At 42.7% G+C, this 25,613-nt stretch overlaps 1 protein-coding gene across 5 annotated transcripts in view; it reads right to left on the bottom strand.

Annotated features, from left to right (window-relative positions):
- The window catches only part of si:ch211-200p22.4 (phosphatidylinositol-binding clathrin assembly protein), a 109,338-nt gene that overhangs the window by 14,372 nt on the left and 69,353 nt on the right, over positions 1-25,613 (bottom strand). For 2 of the 5 annotated variants that reach the window (XM_087835533.1, XM_087835526.1), the window contains 9 exons: positions 23,919-24,004; positions 23,635-23,758; positions 19,733-19,869; positions 17,854-17,954; positions 15,703-15,813; positions 5,585-5,728; positions 5,212-5,242; positions 4,818-4,950; positions 1,689-1,712 (listed from right to left, as the gene is read on the bottom strand). In XM_087835533.1, the coding sequence (XP_087691659.1) occupies positions 1,689-1,712; positions 4,818-4,950; positions 5,212-5,242; positions 5,585-5,728; positions 15,703-15,813; positions 17,854-17,954; positions 19,733-19,869; positions 23,635-23,758; positions 23,919-24,004 (891 nt within the window). Of the gene's footprint in view, positions 1-1,688; positions 1,713-4,472; positions 4,951-5,211; positions 5,243-5,584; positions 5,729-15,702; positions 15,814-17,853; positions 17,955-19,732; positions 19,870-23,634; positions 23,759-23,918; positions 24,005-25,613 lie in introns of those variants that run through there. The other 3 variants (XM_087835547.1, XM_087835538.1, XM_087835519.1) reach the window with 3 other exon arrangements.

A 25,613-nucleotide genomic window follows, 5' to 3' on the forward strand; every position in this document is an offset into this window, starting at 1 on the left:
CATCTCTTAAAAAAACAAAAAAAACATGTTTCTTGGTGCATCAGGGACTCATTTCAGCTGGATTTTGCTGCTCTGTTGCAGGGTGTTTAAACTCTTTACCCCTTGAAAGCCGACTAAGAGGCTCTTTGTTATTTTTCAACTACTCTAATGATCATTAAACCAAGTATTAACTGAGATATACTTAGGTGTCAAAGCTAGTCTTTAAGGGTACAGAGCAGGTTGTCAGATGCCGACTGTATGGGGGGGAAGAGTTAAGAGGAGCTATTATGAGTATATTCTAGTTTTGTGTTTGATTCTTAACTCTGTATTATGTCAGCGATGTGGGATATACCTTAAGCTTTCTGTTTGCAAGAGCAGCCAATAAGAGGTAAACGACCTGTAAAGTAGCGATGGCAAACACATACTGCTCCCATTTCGATCTCAAAGCTGAACCAAAGAAACTCTTCTTTCTGCCAGTGTAGTTTATTAACATTTAACTACACACTGAATCCCTCAGATATCTGAATATAAAAAGTCGTCTAAATGCAACAGCAAATCTCAGTCTCTCTACATGACAAAGAAACACTGCTGTAGTAAATGAAAGAAACACTCTGGGACTAACTTGTGAAAAAAATATCTAAAATCACAGATAACCTTCTGAAAGCTCATTAAAACAACATTTTATGTATTTAGGAAAATTTCTTATTTAATTTTCTTAAATTGCCTGATGAAAAAAAACTTTTAGAGTAGAAAAACCAGGCACTTTTCTGTCATTTATTAATTATTTTGATGCAGTATGATTAATTTATCATCAGAAAAAGCTTCAACACTTATGAAAATGGCAAAGTATCTGAAAGTATGCTTGCAAAACAGGCCATTTCTTTATATAATGTACAACCTTTTGGTAAATCCTGTTCACTGCAGTCTGTTTATCCATGAAAGCAAAGACGTGAAAAGAAAAGGTTACGCCACAACCTCTACCGCTAGGTCTAAATCAGGCCTGAGGGTCATTAAAAGCAACAAATGAGACCAAATTGATACACAGATCGATGTTAATACCTGAAAAGTGTTGTTTATATTAGAAAAAAAACAAACAAACAGTAGAGCTGACTCTCTGTGGCTGTTTGCAACCATTTAGTAACTTGTTGTTAAATCCTTCATTACAATACTTTGATCTGTGCATCCTGGACCGGACCTCTGCTGCACATGAAGTTTTTCCTTTTATACCGAGATAACGTCGCCATTTCAGCCACAGAGATAACAGACTTCTGAAGCGCCTCAGAGTGGCTCGGTTTGCTGTTTTGTTTCCGTTTCATGGGATTTGTTGATTGAGGGGGGAGAAAAATGTGGATAATAACCCGATGAACGGCTGACAAATAAATTAGATACCGATCCTTTAAAAGACACCCAGAAGAATGGAGCTCTTAGGTTTTAGGAGGGAGAAGGAGTGCCTTGTTCTAACTTCCTCACATCAATTTGCTTACATAAGCAGCGTAGACTATTACTTTTTATCACAGAGGTGAGAAGGTTATTTATGATAATGGTGCAAGAACAGAATGAAATTCCTTTTTTTTCTCTCTCTATTTTTTTTAAATAAGCGTCTCCGGGGAATGCAAGTGAAAGAAGAGGTGACAGGGAAAGAGATGAAGAGAAAGATACCCGGGAGAGGACGTGTCTGAGCAGCTCGTTAAACAGAGATAAGTACTTACATAACTAGTATAGAACATTCCATTCTGCATCAGGACGCAACGAGGAAAAGGGACAAAAAACAGAGAAAGACAAGAGAGGAGGAGGAGGGAGAGGAGGCAAGGTGATGAGATGGGAAAAAGTGGGGGAAAATGAGCAGGAGATGATGAAAGAGGGTGGCAAAACCGGTAGAGTGAGGTAAAGATGAGGAGAAGGTAAGGAGGAGGAAAAACGAGAGTGAAAGGTTAGAAGCACAGGAAACAAGCAGAAAATAATAAAAGAATGAGGGGTCGCGGTGCAAACGTGCAGATGTCAAAGGCAGGGCGAAGAAAACAGGACGAGAAGATGACAACGCAACAAAAAACAAAAAAATAACAAGAGTCGTGATAAAGCAGAACACGAGCCAACGAGGGAAGGAAGACGAGTGGATGACGGTGCAAAACGAGCGGACGAGGAGGATGAGCGGGACAGGAAGGAGAGATTAGAGGGAATGACAGCAGAGGTGAAGCGGACAGCGAGGGAAGAAAGGAAGAAAGGGAAAGATCAACAGGAGGAGAAAATGAGAGAAAGAGGGGAAGCGGAGGGTTAGTGACAGTTTGTCCACGTCAGCCAGAAACTGCAGTCAAGAGATCAGGATGACAATCAGGAGCTGCCAGGATCAGCAAACACACACAAATAACCACACACACACACACACAAATAACCACACACACACACACACAGACAGACCCAGTGCATGCACAGGCAGCTATAAAATGTACCGAGCTGATACAACAAAGACCACCGCACAGACATGCACAGATATTTTCACAGCGCTCGGTGTGAGAAGTGCCACAGTTTTAGATTAGATGCATGTCCTACAAAGTGTTTGCAAGTTCCAGTCAGCTTGGCATCACACTGTATGTTTGTGAGAAGCCAAACTAAATATTTAAACTGATTTTGTCTCCAGCACTGGCAGAAACATGAAAGGAGGCCAAATTATTACACTGACATTTTGGGAACTTTCCGGCACAGACTGAAATGAGAAGATGCTACATGCCCTCGCAGTGAGGACGTGGATGTGTTGGATCTGGAAAGAGCCCCTGTGGCTGTACGACCCCACCCTGTTCGTCAGCGCAGATCAAATGTGAACATCTTACTGCACAAGGAGATTACTGATTGGTTCGCTTCCAGACTCATCCTGCCTTTCTACGTAACATAGGTTTTGGTTGGATCTTGTTTTCAGAAGTTGTCAATACATTTCATCAGTTTTTGTCACCCTGCATTAGATTTTATTTAGCTGTCGTCTCGTTTATGTCAGGAAAAAAAACCCTGAAAACGATGACGGGAATTACTGGTCAACGAAATTGATTAGTTCGTTTTGTGTAACATGGGATGTTGGGCCGCCACAGCCGGGTTGAAGACATGAGTGTACGGTGACATCTGGCGATAATGTCAGTGGCGGTGCTCAAAGTCACCAATGCGGTGGATGCAAAGGTGTCCTAAAGCATGATTTTAACTTTTGCAGGAAATCTACATCCTAACTTAACGAATTAACCAGAAACAGATCTTTTCCCCACAAAGCAACCTTCCACGCCAATCAAGTCTTGTGGTATGCGTTGACCCGACGTGTAGTTACATTTATGTAGAAGGATGCGGTGCAGAGGTAAAGTGGGTTTCCGGGGGTGTAACTTTGAGGTCTGACAATTTAAGCTTAAACCAGCATTTCTGAGATTGGTCAGCAGGGGGCGACTACTCAGGTTGCCAGAAGTTATTCAGTTCTATGGAAATCTAAATGAAAACTACTGCTGTGTCTAACTGCTTAATTACCTCAGTAAACACTTTCTGTCTAGGTTTCTGGTCTCAGCTGGTCTCAGGTCTTCCTGTTAAAAGGGAGTTTTTCCTTCCCACTGTCGCCAAAGTGCTTGCTCATAGGGGGTCATTTGATTGTTGGGTTTTTCTCTGTTAGTATTATTGTAGGGTCTACCTTAAACCTTAAAGCGCCTTGAGGCGACAGTTGTTGTGATATGGTGGTGTATAAATAAAATTGAATTGAATTGAATTGAATTAACTGAATAAGCCACTTCATGATTTTCAGTTTAGAAATTATACTTAGTGTTGGAGGTTAAAAAAAAAAAATCATGCTTCTTTTACATTATTTTAACTAGCTGACCTAAGCAAAGAGAACTGCTAGCAGAGCTTTGACTGTGGCATCTTCTCATCGACCTCTTAGCAGCAAAACGAACAACCGCATTTCCCAAAATGCCGTGCATCAAACAACAATAAAGAGTCTTTCCATGAATTTTTTTCTGTAAGATTTTTTCATGACTTTAACAATAACTTTGGTTTATCACAACTCAAGTCTCATTTTCATAGCTTGGGGCATCATTTATGAAAGCTGGCAGCAATTAAAGTCATTGAGGCTAAGAAACATGATGAGACCGGGTATTAAAGCAACAGATTTGTAAGATTATCAAAGACAATTAATAACTTGCTGTGGGGGATATTTTGTTGGCACGCTTTGGGCCCCTTAGGCAGGCTGATGCTCTGATCGTAGTGAGTATTGTTGCTGTCCACGTCCATCCCTTTATGATTACAGTGTACCATCTTCTGATGGCTGCATCCAGCAGGATAACAAACCATGTCTCAAATCATCATCTCAAACTGATTCCTTGACTCCACAGTCACCAGATCTCAACTCAGGAGAGCCCCTTTGAGACGTGGCAGAATGGAAGATCAACATCATGGATATTTAGATAACATTTTACTGAATTAAGCAACTCTGAAGGGAAAAGTAACTCAGAACTAGCAAGACCTAACAAAGTAACCAGTGAGCTTTAGTTTCATTTTGTTTTTTGCTTTCTTTTCCAAACTTGCAGGTTTGTTTCCCTCCGGTCTATCCAACTGGGTCCAGTTTGTAGCTGTTGTGGACATCTTGTGATGTTGTTCTCAAAATCTGAGCTAGTTAACTTGGTTAATCTAAAGTAAAGCACTAAACAGGAATGATGCCAAAAATGCCAAATGAGAAGATAAGATTTCTTTTTGTGATAAACCAAAATTATCCAAGACTTCCAGGACTTACAGACACCTCGATGGACGCCTTTGGGCAAAATGTTGAGGTTGCACAATTCTTTATAGCAGCTGGGTATTTGTGCATGTGTTGGTCTCCTTACCACATGTTGTACAGGCATGGGCTGTGGGGCCATGGGTGCTGGGCTCCACTGTGTGGTCGACATGGTCTTATTTTGCCAGTTCTGGCCGCCCGTCAGCTTCTTCTCTCCAGGTTGGTTCCACTGCATATCTGGCCTGTGGAGGTCAAACGGATTCAGCTGTTTAATCTCAGGTTTAGTTATCGCATAATTTGCTATTTACGTTTTTCAAATCTTTAAAGTCTAATTCAATAGGCCACAGATGTGTGTGTATATTAAGCAGTTTATAATAAATTTGCTTTCTGAGACTTGTGCTGACAGTTTCCTGATCAAGAACAGCTTAAAAGCGTATATTTGCTTTTGCAGAGACTACAGGCACAATTCAGGAAAGGCACCATCACGACTCAGCAAAACTTACTTTTTGGCTGGGGTCCCACCAAACTGCAGATCTGTGGAGAGTTGGAAACACAGAAAGTGAGTGATCGCAGTTAAGAGAGTACAATGAAAAGAGAGGCAGGAAGGAATTTCAGCCTCAGATGCTGTTTTTTTCCCCCATCATGAAAAGAGGTTCAGATTTCCACAAAGAAATAACGAATTCCAACCAAACACATGAAGTTAAAGAGGAATATGCATGTTCACTTCTATGTACAAGCAACAGTAAACTTTAATATGTCCTTAAGAGTCTGAGAGTACACTGCAGTACTCAAGTCCAGGCATTGCATGTGGCACGTTATGTAACTGAGTTTTTCTCTCGTCTTTGCTGGTCTATTCACACGAATCTCAACACTCACTGCCCACGAGGTTGGCCAGAGACGAGTCGAGGTCGTTGGCTAGCAGCTTTCCTCCAGGATGGATGGCCACTTGAGGGGGAGGTGGAGGAGGTGCGGTGTGTGTGGGAACTGTAGGCTTTAACAGGTCTCCGAGAGCATCAAAACCTGAAGAAGAAATCAGGGTAAACAAGCGAGTGAGATGGGTGTGCAGAAAAACTGCATTTTTAATAGGAATGGCTGCTAATAACGGCATACAGGCAGGCAGAACGACTGAGCAAAAAGCAAGATCAAGCGCTTCATATTTAATTTAACTGAGTGGCAGACTTGACTGCTGATAAACCTTTTCCCTCAACAGCAACTGTTCAATTACAGATTAGAAAACTGTAACTAGGCACAGAAGGCCTGTCAAGCTTTGGATTTCTCCATATGCCAAGTCAATAAAGAGACAAGGAGCAAAAGGCTACATATATATCACTGTTTGCCTGCTTTAATGTGAGCTGCACAGCTCAGCTACAGTAGCAATCAACATTTTACTAGCCAAATTGCATTTCGTAGGGTTACTGTATCAAGAATATGGTGTAGTATTTCTCACCAACAACTACCTCTGGAGATGTTATAGTTATCCTTCATTGTAGCTACAAATCCTTAAGTCTTTCTGGAAACACGCTACCACACACGTTTAATGTTAGCTTAAGTGTCCTGGATGCTACTACGCCCAACTGTACACGCTGTTAACTCCTCTATCCCGCTCTTCACTGGATGTGGGAAAGAATACATTTGTTGTAAACAGTCTAGCAATGTTGGCAAAGAGCCCTTTGTTTACTGAACACGCTTACTGGTGATACACAGAGAGCCTTTTTGTAATCAAACTAAGTCGTTCATGTTAGCTTACTTGCTCTAAATGCTAATTAGATTGCAGTTACAGATGTGAAAAAGAAAGTTTTCCCAGGACTGAATATACCCTGTGATTCAGCAGCTTGTAGAACTGCCTTTATCAGCAATAACATGAAGTAATCATTTTCTGTGTGGCTTTGAGTCTCTCACATCAGTGTGGAGGACTTTTAATCTGCTCTTCTTTACAGCGTTGATTCAGTTCATTGAGGTTTGCCAGACAGGTGGCCTCACATTTGACTCTAGAACACTTTGGCATACAGAGGAGTCAATGGTCGACTCAGTGACTACAAGGTGCTCAGGTCATGTGACTGCAAAAACAAGCCCCGATCATCACCCCTCCTCTATCATGCCCGACAGTTGGTATGAGGTGCTTGTGCTGATATGCTGTTGGGATTTTTCAGACATGGTGCTGCGCAGCAAAACATCTCCACTTTGGTCTCATCAGTTTAAAGGACATTCCAGAAGTCTTGTGGTTTCTGATTTACAAACTGTGATTTTTAGAGAGAAAAATCACAGTTTGGCCTCCGTTCCAAACAAGCAATACTTCTTCAGTCTTTTTCTGATCATGCTGTCATGAACTTTAACATTTGACATGTTAACTGAAGTCAGCAGTGTCTGAGATGTAGTTCCTTTTTTGCAGTTCCTCTGAGCATTGTTTTACTTTGGGTTGCCAAAAATACCATGTTTACCTAACCCAAACAGACAAACTAGCTTCTTTAATAGCAGATGTCTGCTTAAACTTGTCCACCTATATCAAAAAATGACTGGATTTCCATTGAAATCTGCAGCTGTTCTCACTGTGAGCTGTATTATGCTCCAACGCAACAACAAAAAGTTCGACAGGCAGAATTTACCAACTTACTAAAGGAGATGGGGGACTATCAATGGTAAGGCTGAAAAAAGAAAAACATCTAAAAGTTAACGAGTGAAGTTCACGCTGGAGGACAAGACAAGAAAGTTTGGGAACAAACGTTATAAAGTTTCTGTATCAGTGAGAAGACATTTAATCCTGACTCTAATGAGAGCAGGCTCTCGCTTTCAACTTAATTTTTCCTACTCTTTAAATACATCAACTTATGGCTCGACCACTTTAATGAAGCCGAGCTGGACAGTTTTGATCTGAGAATATTGCTGAGTTGGGCCTCCTTAATATGAACCTCAATCTCACTGCTAGCCTCTTTGTTAATTGAATTCTTTCCAACCTATTTTTAGCATTTACCCACACGGGGAAAAAGCAGATAGTTTAAATCAGATATCCTCGACCTAAACCACTCTTTTTCTTTGCCATGTAGCAGCTTCAGTAGCGAGCCTTTAATCCCTGACTCGGTAGCTTGCAGCAGTTGTTCCAGATGATTGATTTATCTGTTTGTAGTCGTCATGTACACACTGACTGTGAACAGTGATTAGTTTGGAACATGCGTGTGTGCTTCTGTGTGGGAAAGTTAACTGCGTCTGTCTCTGATAGGTGGAAATGACAGGGTAATTTCCTGCACTGGTGTGGAAGTGTGTGCGTCTAAGTGGCTGCGTTAACAGCTTCTCATGTCAGCACTCATTCAGCTAATGGCTTAGCACAGGTCTGATGGTGGGAACCTGGAGATGTGATGGTGCATATTCAGAGGAGGAAAAGGTCAGCATGGCTAAAACTATTAAAAAACATCTTTCATTGAAAGATGGAGAGATGAAGGCAGGAGAACAGCAACAAAAATTAAAACAAGAATGAGGACAAATGATCGCTCTGCTGCTAAGGAGAAAGGATGAGAAGAAAGTAAGGCAACTGATGGTGGAGAGGGGAAAAAACGGAGGAATAATATTTAGTTAGGAAGCGGTGTGTGGGTCTGACAGTGGTGCTGACACAAGAGATTCAGAAAGCACTCTTCCTGCTAGCTTAGCAGATGAGAGAGAAAAAGGGAGAGGATGGAAAATATACAGACAGAAAGAAGACTGGAAGTAGAGAGAAGAACGGGAATTGAAGGGAGATCGAGAAATTAACCTAGTTTTAAACACTGATTTCCCTCCTGTGATAAAACACTTTGTCAACACAGGTGAGTTTATATTTCTTTATTTCTGAAATCGTCACATCAGTAAAGCACCACTGAATTAAACTGAACCAAGAAGCGACAGATAAACGAAACAAGCTTCCTCAGTAGATCGCACAACACTGCAGGGCAGCAAAAAGAAGAAGAAGAAAGCAGGGATGGAGGGAGATAAGTAAGCGGTGTGTGTCGTATTGAACTGAGGAGATAATGATATCTGTGTTAGGTGTTTCAGCGATGGATTTGACAGTCAATAGAGTTTAAGATCAAAGGGAAAGAAGAAAGTAAATCCATATCGAGGATTCAAAACACCAGCGCTGACTGCTCAGAGATCTGAAAAGAAGTTTTAAAAACGTTGCGTCATTCAAACCTCCTTTCAGAAATGAAGTACCCACCATCGCTGGCTTCATCATACCTAAATGTCCCCAAGGGTGGTATTAACATATGATGGGGGATCTTTACAAAAAAGAGCTTTAGGAGCTGCTGTGTGACAGGCAGATACGGAGGAAGAGGCTTCAATGGTTTCGAGACAGTGAAGGTTCTGGCTTGTTTCTTATCTACAGACTGATGATTTTTTTGTTGCTATGAGTCCTACTATCTCTATCGAACTGACTGATGCTAACAGAAACTCTCTTGTTCACTCATAACCCTGCAAGAGTGGCCTTAAGTAGCTGTCGCTTCATTCCCAGGAGCAGACTCCTAATCAGCCCTTTCCAGCATCTCAGGTTTCTGTTGAGGATTGGGGTCCATTGGACTCAGGTGGTGATTGTTTAGTCGATAACAGGGACAGTTTTACAGTTCAGTTACAGTAATATAGGCTGTGTATACAGTGGGGCAAAAAAGTATTTAGTCAGCCACCGATTGTGCAAGTTCCCCCACTTAAAATGGTGACAGAGGTCAGTAATTTGCACCAGAGGTACACTTCAACTGTGAGAGACAGAATGTGAAAAAAAAATCCATGAATTCACATGGTAGGATTTGTAAAGAATTTATTCGTAAATCAGGGTGGAAAATAAGTATTTGGTCAATAACAAAAATACAACTCAGTACTTTGTAACATAACCTTTGTTGGCAATAACAGAGGTCAAACGTTTACTATAGGTCTTTACCAGGTTTGCACACACAGTAGCTGGTATTTTGGCCCATTCCTCCATGCAGATCTTCTCAAGAGCAGTGATGTTTTGGGGCTGTCGCCGAGCAACACGGACTTTCAACTCCCGCCACAGATTTTCTATGGGGTTGAGGTCTGGAGACTGGCTAGGCCACTCCAGGACTTTCAAATGCTTCTTACGGAGCCACTCCTTTGTTGCCCGGGCGGTGTGTTTTGGATCATTGTCATGTTGGAAGACCCAGCCTCGTTTCATCTTCAAAGTTCTCACTGATGGAAGGAGGTTTTGGCTCAAAATCTCACGATACTTGGCCCCATTCATTCTGTCCTTAACACGGATCAGTCGTCCTGTCCCCTTGGCAGAAAAACAGCCCCATAGCATGATGTTTCCACCCCCATGCTTCACAGTAGGTATGGTGTTCTTGGGATGCAACTCAGTATTCTTCTTCCTCCAAATACGACGAGTTGAGTTTATACCAAAAAGTTCTACTTTGGTTTCATCTGACCACATGACATTCTCCCAATCCTCTGCTGTATCATCCATGTGCTCTCTGGCAAACTTCAGACGGGCCTGGACATGCCCTGGCTTCAGCAGCGGAACACGTCTGGCACTGCGGGATTTGATTCCCTGCCGTTGTAGTGTGTTACTGATGGTGACCTTTGTTACTTTGGTCCCAGCTCTCTGCAGGTCATTCACCAGGTCCCCCTGTGTGGTTCTGGGATCTTTGCTCACCGTTCTCATGATCATTTTGACCCCACGGGATGAGATCTTGCGTGGAGCCCCAGATCGAGGGAGATTATCAGTGGTCTTGTATGTCTTCCATTTTCTGATGATTGCTCCCACAGTTGATTTTTTCACACCAAGCTGCTTGCCTATTGTAGATTCACTCTTCCCAGTCTGGTGCAGGTCTACAATTCTTTTCCTGGTGTCCTTCGAAAGCTCTTTGGTCTTGTTTGGAGTCTGACTGGTTGAGGCTGTGGACAGGTGTCTTTTATACAGATGATGAGGTCAAACAGGTGCCATTCATACAGGTAACGAGTGGGGGACAGAAAAGCTTCTTACAGAAGACGTTACAGGTCTGTGAGAGCCAGGGATTTTCCTTGTTTGAGGTGACCAAATACTTATTTTCCACCCTGATTTACGAATAAATTCTTTACAAATCCTACCATGTGAATTCATGGATTTTTTTTTCACATTCTGTCTCTCACAGTTGAAGTGTACCTCTGGTGCAAATTACTGACCTCTGTCATCATTTTAAGTGGGGGAACTTGCACAATCGGTGGCTGACTAAATACTTTTTTGCCCCACTGTAGCTGTATGTGAGACCAAAACAACAGCAACAATTGAGTGAAACCTGCTGTTCTTTGTCTTTCTTCTAAGTAAACCAGTCTTCCAAACCGTATTTATCCCAGATTTGTGAAAATCTTCTGTTATAAAAGGTAATTCTGTTCTGAGGTTGAAGTTGATTCTGGGTGGTGGTGGACTGCATCAGGCCCACGGAGTCTAAAAGCTTAAGAACCAAGTAAATGGCTGATAGGCTTCAGTCTAGACTGCTCAAGAACCTCCTGGTAACCACAAGTTGCTAGGGGTTAAAAAAAAATAATAATAAAAAAAAAAAGGGGGGGGGGGGGTTCAGGAGACCAGTGGGCAGCCCACAAGCCAGGGAAAAATATGTATTCCACCAACTGGTTGATGAGTGGTTGCTGGCAGTACCACATAAAAGGGTGCTACGGCAAAAACCTTGCTGTGATTTCTTTGGTATCCAGTGGGTTGCCATAGGGTGTGTGTGATTTGACATCTTCTCATAGACACCAACTTGCCTGCAAACACTCGCTGACCATCCACCAAACTTGGAAAATGTTGCACGAGTCCTCAAAACCTCACTCGCTGCTTGCAGAGCGGGGGGTACGTTTTCAAAAGCACAACACAAAAGTCAGCAAGCATGTCGGCATCTTCCATGAAAATTACTGTAATTTGCTGGTAATCAAAATAAGTCATGAGGAAGTTTCTACTGCAGCACCTTCTTTGTGACCAATTTCACCCAGAAACAACCAGCAACCAGCTGGTTAGGGAATACTTTTGTCCCTTTTATTATCAAATCAAGTGATTTTCTTTTTTTAATAAAAGTTTCGCTTTTGCTCCTCATAAGAGCTGAAAACTAATGTGCTGTTTAGTGGAGCCAAGGCTCAAACACAAAGGCCTACACACTGGATGGCACACAGCCTCCTTGTCCAAGCACCAGCACAAAGCTCTGTACATTTGAAATGTGAAACAATTACACAACGATTTCACCTGAATTTAATCTACAGCACCTATAAATACATTACTTTTGGTCAAAAACACCAACTTTAACAGCATATTTGATATATTCATCTATATTTCAGTGTGTATGTAAACACACAGTACATCAACATTAACAAACCCTGCTGCCACACACCACACTGTTCTCCCTGGTGAAAAGCCCTGAATGAGGTCACAAAGAAACAGCGACTTCTTCCTGCAAAAAGTCCCTCTTATTAACCTGATACATATTGTATGTTATAAAATGCCAACAGACTGCAGCTAAAGCTAACACATCCCTATTTTAAAACATCTGAATCCTGATGACTAAATGATCATAAATCAGTTTTACGATCAGGAAACTCAATAATATCAGACCACTCTATTCTGTGTTTCCAACATAACCCTATTAACCCATCCTTTATGCAGGTAATAACTGAAGATACACAGTCCTCTTAGGAAGTACAAGATGTGCATTTAATCTCCGTCCAAGTGTTTCATCTGGTTCTGCCGTAGCTTCCACGCTAATGTGACAAAACTCAATTCAGACCCGTCTGAGAAGGAAGATTATCATCACGAGTTTACACAAAGCGACTAACAAACGTCAGGGTGTGACTTCTTCACTGACGACTTGTGCAAGTCTTTATGAGCTTGTTAATAACAGAGAAAACTGCACTGAGAAAACCAGATAAGATCATAAACGGAGGAATGCAGCAGAATTAGGGCAGAACTATAACTTTATTTCTTGTCACATATATGCGGCTGCTAATGTTAAACAGAGTTTAGAATAACGAGGTCAGTTCAAACTGTGTTTTTTTCTTTATGATATCAGTGAGAGGCTAACATCCCTAACAGCACACAGCTCTCTCCCACTGCCTCCCAACTTCCAAGGGAGAGCTTCCCATATACAGAGAATGTACTGAGGGGCTGCACCAAGGCGATTGAAAATAATCCTTATAGTATCTTACAACTGTGAAGCACAGCAGTAAGCATGCATTACAAGTCTGATTTAAATAACATGGACACACAGACACAGCAGTAGCAGGCAGAGCACTTTCATTAGAATAACCAACAGAAATTGCTCGTTGCCCTTCAGAAAACTCAAATCTTGAAAAGATCACTAGAGGTCAAATACAGCTTAAGAGTGGTCAAAATTCAGGCAAAGTATTAATTATTAATTAATTAAGAAGGGAGGAAAAACAGACAGGAAGAGGAGGAGGAGGAGAGCAGATGGAAAGGAGTTGCCTGGGTGATTTTTGCCTTGTGAAGTGTGATGGGGAGACGATGAGGCAAAGACAGAGAGAGGGAGGGAGAGGAAATACAGGGAGGAGTAGGAAGGTGGGAATGGTGTGAACCACAACAACAAATAACAGACGAGCAGAAGCAGACAGATGGGATGGAGTAAAATGACAGAAGACGTGTGAGCACAGACTCACAAACACATGTGAGCACGCATAGAAATACACACATAATGCATGAGCACACACATAAACACAGGGGGATTTTGCATGCGATGCTGCCAGTGGCCCAGATGGTGTATTGGTGGTTGTAGTGGCAGCCTCGACACATGCCCTATTAATAGAAAGAGTCGCTCCGTCCAGAGCCAGAAACAAGCTGCACGCCTCCAACTGTTAAATCTGAGCAGAGCAGAGGAGACTGACGGGGTTAGACGAGATTAGAGCGAGCAGCTCCCGAGCAAAGTCACAACTCACAGTCTTTGGAGTGAAACGGCTTTAAGAGTGTCTGACGAGGCAGCGCTACAGCTGTGCAAATACAGCTAATCCTCCGGATAACAATGATAACGTGACAACATTTCATCCAGGTGACTTCAGGATATTCTTTCCTCGAGATTACGACGAGCAATCTGTGTGACAAATGTGCTATGATCAAGTCGTCCCGACAACGAGTGTGAACTGCGCGTGGAGCGAATGCTGCTCCGAAACAGCTGGACGATAAATCCCGGTGAGGCTGATCGATGGACGCCAGCACAGTGAAAATGGCTGGCACCATGAAACACCTTTCAGTACCTTTCCTCAAGTGTGAAATAAAAGCACCAAAAAAAACTTTAATTAATTTAAAACAAACCCAACAAAGTCACAGCACACTTCCTCCATACTGCTGCAGTTAAACCTGCACTTCTTTCTGAACTTTCCTCTCCCTTTATGATGAAAATAGTCTTTAGATGACCTCTGCAGGTAGTCGCTCTTATCTGCTGTACCTTCTCTGGAGTTGTCGATAACTCGGTGTGCCTTAAAATTATATGCTTTGCAGGAGTGCCTCGGGACTCTAAAGGGTTGAGAAGCGCTGGAATTGATTGTGTCAGTTGCTGAGAGGTTAAAGGAAAGTAAGCTAATAAGAGGGCTCAGAGCCAAAAGGCTCAGACCTGCAACACTTAAGAGCCAGTCAGAGTCAGTCCAAAGCTGTTACCCTAACAGGCAGGACACAACAGCAGCAGAAGGCGAGGAGGCTGAAGGATGGCCTCCTACACATCATGACTCCTCTATTCAACAATATTCTTTACAGTGTATTCATAGATTCAGCTCTGTTCACTCTGTCAGAATCATCTCACAATGATATCAGAAGTTAACTAGGGTATTTAGCAGTTTTCTTCCAGCTTGGTAAGATCTGTTTAAATGCTCAAATTTAAAAGATTGCACATTAAAGAAACCCAGTAATGCCTCAATCACACTGGAGGAAAAACAGGACGACAACCTCTTCTGACTAGAAAAACATCTGTGGGGTTGCCCGATTGTGGTGACCAACTAATTTAGTGTGTACCACCCTCTCTGGGGTCAGACGACGATAAACTGGTGGATGGCAACTTGTCTCCAAACTCACACCAGCTCCAGTCACTCTCACGTGGATTTATTATGCAAATAATTACCGTCTAATTTATGAACAGACTGTCAGAACACTGCAATCAATATGAGTCGGTCTGATGAGTGTAACCCATCTCTCTGAAATAAATGACTTGGCTTAACCGGTTGTATTCTGGTTATATTCCGATTTAGAAACAATGTTACCCGTGTACCCATGTCACGTTGCAGCTACATTGCTGTCCTGCAGCAACTATCTGTGGAGCAGTTTTAGATGTATGAGGTTCTGCCTGGACTCTGAGTGCAAGCAGGTAATGTGAACGTCCGTGTATCAAAGTAAATCACCAATCTTTGCCATTTTATTACAAACAGATTACATGTAATTACTAACTTAACCAACTGAGTTTAACTGCAGACTAAGTCTTTGTCTACGTCTCTTTGAGGACAGCAGCTGACTGTGAGTGGTCACAGACGTGGTCCCTGCTTTCGAGCAACCATTTCAGAGTCTGCAAGTTCCTTGCATACGTTTGCGCCGTGGTCTGCAACCACTGCTTTTAAAATCAGCCTCATAGACACACATTAACAGTCCTAAAAGGTGCTATATGTATATGAATTTTATTTTGAAAGATTATCAAGTAGCTATGGCTGTGACTTTTGTTGTTCTGCTACCTACACACTGTCCAGGTCACGCTCAGATCCTGGACTTGACAGTAACAGCCTGCTCTTTACATATAATATGTACCAGTTATAACAATGCACCTTTAAACAATAAAAAATACTGGAAGCATTTGTTTTTGAAGTCATCTTTGGGTTTGAAGTGTTACAAAAGGTTTATGTGACAGAGCGAGCAAGCTGCACACACCCACTCAGTCGCAGGAAACAAGTCAGAATGTTAGTAAAGTGTTAAGCTTTCGTTCCCAGCAAAGCCAAAAGTTATATAATAAAAAGATGGAAAAGGTTTAGTTCAGTCTGGCTCTGCCCGGACAGTCAGGCAGAGGAGGCTTTACCGGCTGCAGGCTGCGGGCCGTTGTTACTGGCTGTGGCCTTATTCCCAAACACAGCATCGAAATCTACGGTCATGGCGGGGCCGCTCTGCTGCAGAGGTTGGCTGTCCAGTCCTGAGGAATGCAATTAAATATGACTGATTAAAGCACCGTTTGTGCTATTTAGGCTGCGCGAGATAGCAGCTGGAGACGCTTTATCTGGCACACTTTTACAAAGGAAACAGCTGTACATACATCCATCCATCAGACAGGCCCAAAGTCACAGCTTTGCTTTAAGTAAGGATTCCAGCACCTCCTGCTTAACTAATCCCATTAGATTAGGAGCACGGGCGCTACAGTCCCCAGTGTACTGCTATTGTTGTTGCTCGATGACTCGGGATTCTGCACAGGCTGTCGGGGACGTCAGCCTTTCACCGGAGAGTTAAGCCAGTGCACGAGGAAATCCACTGACGCACCTTTTTGTCTTTCCGCATCCCCGACTGGGATTAGGAGCTCGAAGCCTCGGGGGAGCGGGTGTCTTTGTGGGATCCACAAAACAAGAATACGCCCCAAAAACGTCACCATAAAGCACAGATATGCAATTATCTGCATGGAAAATGTTGCTCTTACAACATTCAGAAAAAGGGACGGTCTTAACAACTAGCATGCTGCTATTTGTGCACCTGTAATTGGCAATTCTGTCACGGCACAAGTTTCCCTGACTAAAACTTTGCGTGTATGTAAAGGAACACTCTGACATTTTGGATATAAGCTCATTAATTTCCCAGAGATGCTCCGAGCTGACATCTATACTGTATGAGACACTGGTTTGGTGCTGGCTCAGAAAGCTCATCATTGGGGCCAATCTATTCAGCTATATTACACGTTGTGCTGTCCTTTGATACCATGTTTCTGCAGCAGTGCACCAGCTTTTAAGTTCGTTTTTGTTGTTGTTTGTTTGGCTTTTCGCTTTACCAAAAACTATGTTGACACCCACTGAAAAGCTCCAACAAAAGCACTTTCTCTTTCTCATTATGTTTGGTTTACACTTACTGGGAAGCTTTTAGTGCATCTACAGCAGGGAGAAGGAGCCGTCTTCTACCTGATTGCTATCATCTTCACTTCACCTGTCTCTTGTGTGATGTGGTGTACTCACAGTAAAACAGAGAGCAGAGAAAAAACACTAGTGCAATCATGAAAGACTCAAACTGAGCTTGAATGAACCAAATGGTAATAAATGAAGTGACCATTTCTTTTTTGGTACGGTGGTAAAAGTGTGAGTGAGAAAAATCCCTAAAAAGGACCATTCCAGCTGAAAAAGTGGGACAAGTCAGTGCATCCCTTTAATGGGAACGTTACAACTCGTGGTCTCAGCTAGCCACACATTCTCTGTAAAGTTTTCCCCAGCACAATGGGAAGCATATTTCCCTCAAATATTAAAGTACTCTTTTAAAATACATCCTCCGTCTATTGCCCGACTGAAAACCCGATCAGTATCTCGTAATCTTACATTCTCTGACATTTCCTGAAGCAAGTAAGCTTTGTGGTATTTCTGAAGAAAGTACGGGCGACATTTATCTGAGCTTCTGGGTCAGAGTCCCTGATAATGTGAAAGGCTCATATCTGAAGTGAGGAAGTCGCTCTGACTGTAACGTGGCCAAACTCTGCATAATCCTTTATCATAAAGCCTTTAACACGCCGCACTAGCCCAGCTTACAGATGCATGTTTGTGCTACAGTTTGATCCGAAGCGGCTGATTGCACCCGCTGAAATGTCGACCTTCTTGTTTTTTTTCCCCCTCCACACAAATTTGTTGGGGTGCAGTCTGTTCTCAGCTTTTCAGCCTCTGCGACAAACAACAAGGAGACGCTGTGTGAGTCTCACTTCTGTACTGAGCAGCCGAGATTGGAATGCAACACAAGACGCCGACTGGGTCACGCAACATTAGCCCCTGAAGAAAACACGATGACGGTGGAGACCATGGATGGTTTCCATGACGAATGGTCAGATAGATGGATGGACACAGGTGCTCGAGTGGCAGCCAGAGGGGATATTACAGAAATAAATTAACTTGTGTAAGTCTGAATTATACGCATGTCTGCGTCCCTGCTGGTGCATTTATATTTATATATATATAAAAATAAATGAAAACGTGTATGTATGCAGGTAACGTACCTCCCCAGGCACTATTGGCGTTGGAGATGGAAGGAGTGCTCTGCACAGCAGGGATGAAGGCCGGCTGAAGATCAAACAGGTCACTGTTCAGATTGGGCACACTGAGGAGAGAAAAGCAGAGGAAAGCCACAGAAGAGGCGAGCAGAAAAAAAAAGAAGAAAAAGAGGGTGAAAGAAATGAGGATGAGCCGAGAGGGAGGAAAAAAAGGGAACAGGAATCGAGTAAGTCAGCGAGAGAACAGAGAGATACGGAAAGACAGATGGAGACGCAGCATTAATATTTAATCAATTGAGCATAAATAGCTAAAGCCACCACTAAAAATGTTCGTTTGTCACAGATAAAGATTAATCCTCCCGCTCTGAAGGGCTGTAAAAACTTCCAGAGAGCAATAAAGCAGTTAGGAGCAGTAAATTTAGAGCGTGCACACTGGGCCTAAATTCTGTTCTGATTATTGAGAATAAATAGTCTTACTTTACCTCCGCTACAGCCGAAGATGAGATTCGAGAAGGATGTGTTGTGTTAGATACGATTTTTTAAAAAAAATGCACGCTGACAGAAAACAAATATATATTTTTAATCTCTGTTGCACAACAAGAGGAGGGGTTTGTTACTGTCCTTAAAAAGTTCATTAACATCTTGAAATTTCAGCTGAAAATCTGTATTATAATACAAAGCACCTCCTGTTGAGTTCAAGTGGCTGGGCACCAGCACCTAAAACCCACTGCAGCCCTAATATTTCACCCACCGGAGCTGTGAGTAAGAATGTAAATGTCATCATGTCTCCAGAGCAAAGTCTGCGTGATGTTGAATTTCAGGCATGTGAGAACAGTTTAGCTAATTAAGTCTGTCATGTGTCCTGCCTCCTAGCAGCTTCCTTAAGTGTTTCCAGTAGTGAGAACTTGTCTGCAGTGGACTATCTCCTGTAGTAAGAACGTAACAAGGACGATGTCCTGACCGATTCTCCTCATACTGCCCAAAGTTCACGAGTGACAGCGTAATGTAAGGTTAGATCACAACATTAGATCTTCACAGCATCACCATCATTCAAATGCATCTTTTTAAGTTTTCAATCAGCTCCTCTTTAACAGTGTTTATCGTCTGTCTGCACACTGCTGACTTCCTATACTGGCTCTGCACTCATTACAAACTAAAGAACAGATTTAGTAATACGTCACGCCAGTGCAAACTGGGTTTCAATGACAAGACTGTATGTAAGAGGCGTGAACTCAACAGCGCTCCCACTGATTTTCACCTAGGATGCCAGGATAAAAATCACGTCAGTCACATGATCACCCTCAAATCAAAGCCCATATGTTTCATGGACTTGACAGAAATCGAATCACTAACTCATTTGTTGCTTGTGCATCACATCCAGATGACAGTCTGAAAAGTAGCTGCCTGCTAACACAGGAGGAAACAATGTAACTGAACGGACCAATCACAAGTGTTGCAGACTGTGCTGATGTAACGTGGAGTTACATTTCTCCGGGTGAACGTCAGGCTGTAGCGTAGGGTTTTAGATGAGTTACAAAGTAACTCCTGTCTCCGTCTAACACAGTGCATTGGTGTTAGAGCTACACTGTAGCTGGTCAGTGGTGCTGTATCAGTTACCATATTACCAAGTGGGTTTCATTTAAGAACTCTATGATGTGCTGCTCTTGTCTGAAAACCTGCTGCTTGCAGCATGAAGTCAGATCTCTGCTGCACACGGGACGGTGGTAAAATGCAAATTCCTCACCGACCTGTTCGTTAACGTGCACACCTGTGCTCGTTACTGAACATCCTTACAAAGCGCTGTATATTTAAGCTAATGGCTCCTTTTCAGTGTGATGAGTATGACTCTGTGTGAGGGAGGTGTTTGGCTGTGCAGCGTGCTCACCTGTTGGTGGACAGCGTGGAGCTGAAAAACTCCGGGGTCTGCGTGATGTGGTTGTTGTTGTTGGCGCTGCCTATCGACTGGCTGCTGGGGGAGGCCGAGGGTGGAGTCTGCATGCTGATCTCCTTCAGGCGCTGGTCCTGGAAGGAGAACACACAGCCGGGAGTGTGAAAAACAGCACAATGTGATCAGGAAGGCAACACTTAAACAGCTATTTCCCACAGAAATAAACAAGAGGCTCTTTTCCAACAAGCTCCGATCCGGGGGAAGTGACACACTGTGTACACTTGAAGAAAAATACACATTTCCACAGAGGAAAGTACCACCCTAAACCTCCGCAGTTATGTAGCTTTGTGTTGCTGTTTTTGATTCAGGCATCTAATCTCACAAATGAATGATGTGTCGCAAGGATGAGCAAGAGAAAATACACAGGAGAAAGTACGCTTTGGTGATCTACAGAGTCACTTCTTGGCTTTAAAAGCCAGGCCAAATGAATTTCCAGCCTCAGATTATTGTGCAGTTTCGCCTGCCAAGGCTGCTGTGTTGTTTTTGATTCAGCGCACACAACAATACAATGACAGGCTATTAGTGTAAAGTACTTTAAAACTAATTGTTTCCTGCAAATTCTTTTTTGTTGCGATGCTAAAAAGTCCAGCAGCGCTTGACCCCGAGACTCAGGTGCTGCTGAAACGCTGAATGCGGATCTCTCTGGTGACAGAAACACCGACATCAGCAGAGTCCAACCAAACTGGAGAAAACAATAACAGGTTTAGAATTTTGTGCCTTTTCCGCTGATTCGGGAAGATGAATTCAAACGCATGTGAAGCCTGAGCTGCGCACGCCTTTACATTTAGCTGAAACAGGAGTAAAAAAGCCTGCCGTCAGGTTATGAAACACATCTGGATAATGCAGTTTTCAATAATTTATTCATCAAATCATCATCAAAGCACTCTGAAGGTGTTCCTGCAGCTGTAGAGACTCTTAACTCTTGCATTAATATAAAGATTTTGCAACAGGATCAGGTCGACGGAAGACGTCCAACTGTCAAGCAACTCTGTTCTCAGTCATCTGTGTTAAAATTTAAAACGCATGATAATAAAAATAACTAATATCCGTTTCTCCATGCGAGTCACAGAAGACGTTGAAGCTTTGAGTGCCGTTTTCAGCGACTACATCGCTCGCTTTTATCATTCTCGCTGTTGTTATTGCCTATTTCTCGTCTCACACTCGTGTCCTTCCCCTGATTCGCTGTGGCAATGAACTCATTTCTCCACAGGGATCGATGCACTTATGTCCATATACTTTATTGATAGTGCGTGTTTAAAAAAGAAAAAAGAAAAAGAAAGGAAACAACAGCTCTGACCAAAGTGCTCCCAGTTAAAAGAAAGCAATAAATAGAATGAATAGAATAGAATAGCCCTTTATTGTCATTGTACATGTGCAATGAAACTGTGGGTGCTCAACACCAACTGTGCAGGAATGAAATATAAATAGTAGACAGCAGGAGAAATACATACAAAAATAAGAGAAAGGCACACGTTAGAGAATAAGAGGCAAAAAATAAATCACATCGTAAAACAAGAAGGAAAACTAAAGTGCAAAACTAGAAATAAAATGGACAATAAAAATGAAAAAAAAAAAAGAGAATGAAAGTGGCCAGAAACTGACTTGAACCAACACTTTTTACACACTGTGAGGGATCACTGCCTTACTGTCATGGTTATGCTTACATAATGACAATAAAACGTCTTAAATGTTTAAGCTTTCAGGTGCTTGTCCAGGCATTTTCACTTCAGCCTGAACTTTCAATGTATGGAAATGTTCTACTGCACTTTACAACCTCTTCCACCTTTCAGGGATTTTGGACTTTGAGCGGATTAATAAGCAGAAGCTCCCGCTGCTGCCGCGCCGGGCTCAGCCAGGCCGAGTCCTCTTCATCGTTATTCTGACAGTGCAGCGAGGAACAAATGGGAACTGCTGTTATTGTTTTGGCTGAGGCCCCAGCTGGACAGTAGCTGAGCGAGAGTGCATGTGCCCATATGGACACCAGAGAGTGCAGACAGCTGGACTAGAGTATTTGGACGACCCCCGCTAACCCCAGAGCTCATTCTCTCTCTTTTCAGCTCCTCTTCTTGACTCTGTTATGCTCTCACTCTCACTTTATCTCCCCTCTCCTTTCTTACTAAACCCAAAAGGTAATCAGTGGACCCTGGCAGAAACGGGGGGCAACCAAAGGCACGGAGTAAACAGCGTGCTAAAATCCAATCAAGCACGTGCACGCGAGCGCACACCTAGGCGCGCTGGCTGGCTGGCAACACATAGCAGAGTGTAATCTGCCAGGATACACACAAAGCTCACAGAGATCCCAGCAACACTGGGAGACACGTACTGTATCTTTTCTGCCGGGATGTAAGCACGCTTAACATGCACACACACACCGAGTCGCTGTGTTGTAGCTTCACTGCTCCTACTCAATTACAGTTTGCTGTAAGGCAGGACTCCCAGGGCTGGAGCAAGAAACGTCAACACATTTTACACTTGACTTTTCTATTGCTCACCTCGCCACTGAGACTGCTGGCCTTTATCCTCGACTGGGAGTTCAGAACTTGCCAAAGTTACTCGACAATCTTTCAGCAGCAACGCAACAACAACACAGCCGGTCTTCTACCGGTAAAGCAAAGTGGAGCAGTATGGATTTTATTTCTCCTCCCCACTTGTAAATGCTTAAATGTTGCAGGAGATTTGCAGTAGAGTTTTTCCAGAGACAGGACTGCAGCTACGCTCGTCATGGAGGTGGTTTTTGTTAGGCTATTATTCTTTATTTCCATATAGACAGGCTGGATTATAGGATGGGTTTAAAGAGCTTCAAGCACAGACTTATAACAAGTACTCTGACTCCAGCAATAAAAAGCAACATCCACACCTGATTTACGTTTGCATCACTCCCAACTTCTAAATGACCCGAATTTAATGTCGAGGACCATCACTGGCAACGACGTTGGAGGAGCGTGTGGTGTCTGAGCCCAAGGGTCGGGAATGCTGCCAGAAGCACGCCTGTCCATTTATGAGATTCACTGGGTTTTACACTTGAATTTTGTCCCACTGTATCGAACTTTCAACACAAAGTTCTCGTCTAATGTCCAGAAGCATCCAAGAAAAACATTCAGCGACTCCATGTGGCATGTGCCATCTTTTTCTGTGACTTCTTCCTTATCTTCAAAGTGAACATCAGGTTCAGGGTGGCTTATTGCACAAGTTTAACATGGTCATGACTTTGAAGGGGGCGGAGTTAAAATCAGGTATGGTTTTTTTGAGCATGTGTAGACGTAATCAGTTTCACGCTCTGTGTCACACAGCTCGTCTGCTCTTGGCCTGCATGAGGTCAAAGAGAAAGGATGAGCTCCAAACCGTCTGCTGTTCAATGACAACAGAACAACCAAAGTTTCATTAAAACTCAGTGTGAGAACGATGAGCATCATTTTAAACTGGGAATCATGCAAAGCTGCTCTAATACAGTTCAATAAAAATGAGCATTCAACACTGAACACTACGACATTATCTGATATATATATCTATCTATATATAGATATCTGTCTGTCTGTCTGTCTGTCTATCTGTCTATATCTATATCTATATCTATAAAAAGCCTGCACTGATTCATTCATCGAAGGCTGCTGAACGACTGAAGCATTACTGAATATGTGGGAAGAAATGTCTCTGTGTCTGGCGGGAGCTGCACGAAATCGAATAAATTGAATCAAGTGATGCCACTTGAAAAGTCTCTTGAAAGGGGAGACAGCAGTAACTACTTGACCTGCTGCTGCTGGCCTCTCTGCTGCTGCAGCTCTGAGTCTGCCCCGCTTTGATCCAGAAACAATTTGGCCAAAAAGAATAAAATTTGTTACCTTGAGCGCCTGCAATCTGGCCTGTTCCTCCTCCAAAGCCTGCTGCTTCTCCTTCTCATCCATGCGGCTGAAGGACATGCCGGTGGAGGAGAGAGACGAGACGGCGTTCGACAGGGTGGATGCTCTGCAAACATAAGAGAAAGGGGAGAAAACAGAGGTGGTGTTCAATTTTTCTTTTCGAGGGAGTACTCTCGAGGAGGAACGGTGAAATTTCATATGTTGGAAATGCAAATGTCGCAAACTAGAGAAAGGCTGATGCGCCTGACCAACTATAACGCGTCTACCTGGTGTCTGCATTCAGCTCCTTGGTCTTCTTGCCCTCCAGAGAGGCAAGGTGCTGCTCCAAAGCCTCCAGCAGGCTGCTGGGAGCCTGAGAGTCGAGTATGAGGGGAGAAACGGAGGAAATTCAGTCATCCGCTCAACTTGTTTCTCTCACATGCAAAAAAACAAAACCCCCCACCTACACATACAGTAACAGACACAAACAGCACCCAGAGTTAGTTGGTCTCACAGGAAGGTAACAGAGTACATCGGGCTCCAGGAATAGCCAAGGCAACATGCAGAAAACACTCACACTGTTAGCAGGAGACTCAAAGGAGAGACACAACAAAGGAGGAGGTTGAAAAAGAGTGAGGAAGAAGTTGAAGAGGAGAGGCTGCGCCTTATTCTCTCGACTTCACGAGTACAGAGCGATCATTTCGATGCCGGGCCTTCCCTTTGCTACGTTTGCCTCTTTGTCTTATTCATCTTGCAGTGCCCTCACACCGCGACGTCCTGTCAAACTTGCACGAATGCCAGGCTGTACTCTATACCTCTGACTTGTCAGTTGACTCTGCTGTAGCTTTACTAATTCTCTCTGCATTTATTGCACTTGCAGACTGAGATCATCTCTTATCCTTTTTTAGGAAAAAAAAGCGAGGCCAGGAGTGTTTAAAGAGCCTTTTGTTGTACAATGACACCAGGCAGCAGCGCTAAATTTGAGCTGTTGTGTACCGGTTAGCGAGTGGGTTACTTGGGGACTGTTGCTATGCTACTACAGATAAAACAGTTCGGTTGCAGCTTTGAGTTCAACTCCAATTGTTTGACACTGCACAACAGGATGTCTTCTGCACTCGTTAGGTGCCTCATTAATGCCAAAAAAGACCACAGCAAAACAGCAAGGCGACAGCGAGCCAGGCAGCCACACTATCGCTGCATAATCAATGGTTTTTAAGATCTACGGAGGACCACTAGTGCCAAAATTAGAAATAATTACATTATATTAAACGGGACATAAAAATTAAACAAAATCAATTAAATGACATTAACTGATTCAGCTTTCACATAGCTTTGCATTATTTTCCTTATTTACTTCATTTCCTATTTTAAAGTATTTCCCTTAATAAATGATGTATTTGTTATTGCTCTGATGCTTCTTTAGGTATTTCTGATTTACACAAATAAGTAGACTGTAATTCAAAGTGTGTTTCTTTGTCTGCTAAAAAAAATTGAGACCAACAGCTAAACAAGATAAAGACGATAGATTTCTGGAAAAAGAAAGTATCTCTATTGAAATAAATGAATATATATCACATCAAAGTAAACTGGGATGGAAAATACAACCAGAACCTTTTCAAATATAAAAATTAATTTGCAAATAAATGAATTTGTCACATTATATTAATGAAATTAATGCCTACAGTATTTTCTTGATGCAATTAATGGCTCAGTGATGCCCATAACTTGTTGGAAAAAGGCAACAAAGACGAGTTTTGCGTCTGTACAACACCACGTGGAAGACTTTCAGCTTTAATTCAACGAACAGTTTTGCATAAACTGTTTAGGAAATAGAGGTCAAACTCATGGACATCAACAGATGTTGTGTTTCCTTCACTGAGATGCTCCAACAGGCCCTTACTACAGCTCTCTTTAGCTGCTGCTTGTCTGTAGATCTCCATCTTCAGTTCTCTTGTAACTAAAAAGCCTCTGTGTTGGTTTGA

The sequence above is a fragment of the Neolamprologus brichardi genome, chromosome 3 (assembly GCF_056152115.1).
Source record: "Neolamprologus brichardi isolate AB-2024 chromosome 3, ASM5615211v1, whole genome shotgun sequence".
NCBI lineage: Eukaryota > Metazoa > Chordata > Actinopteri > Cichliformes > Cichlidae > Neolamprologus > Neolamprologus brichardi.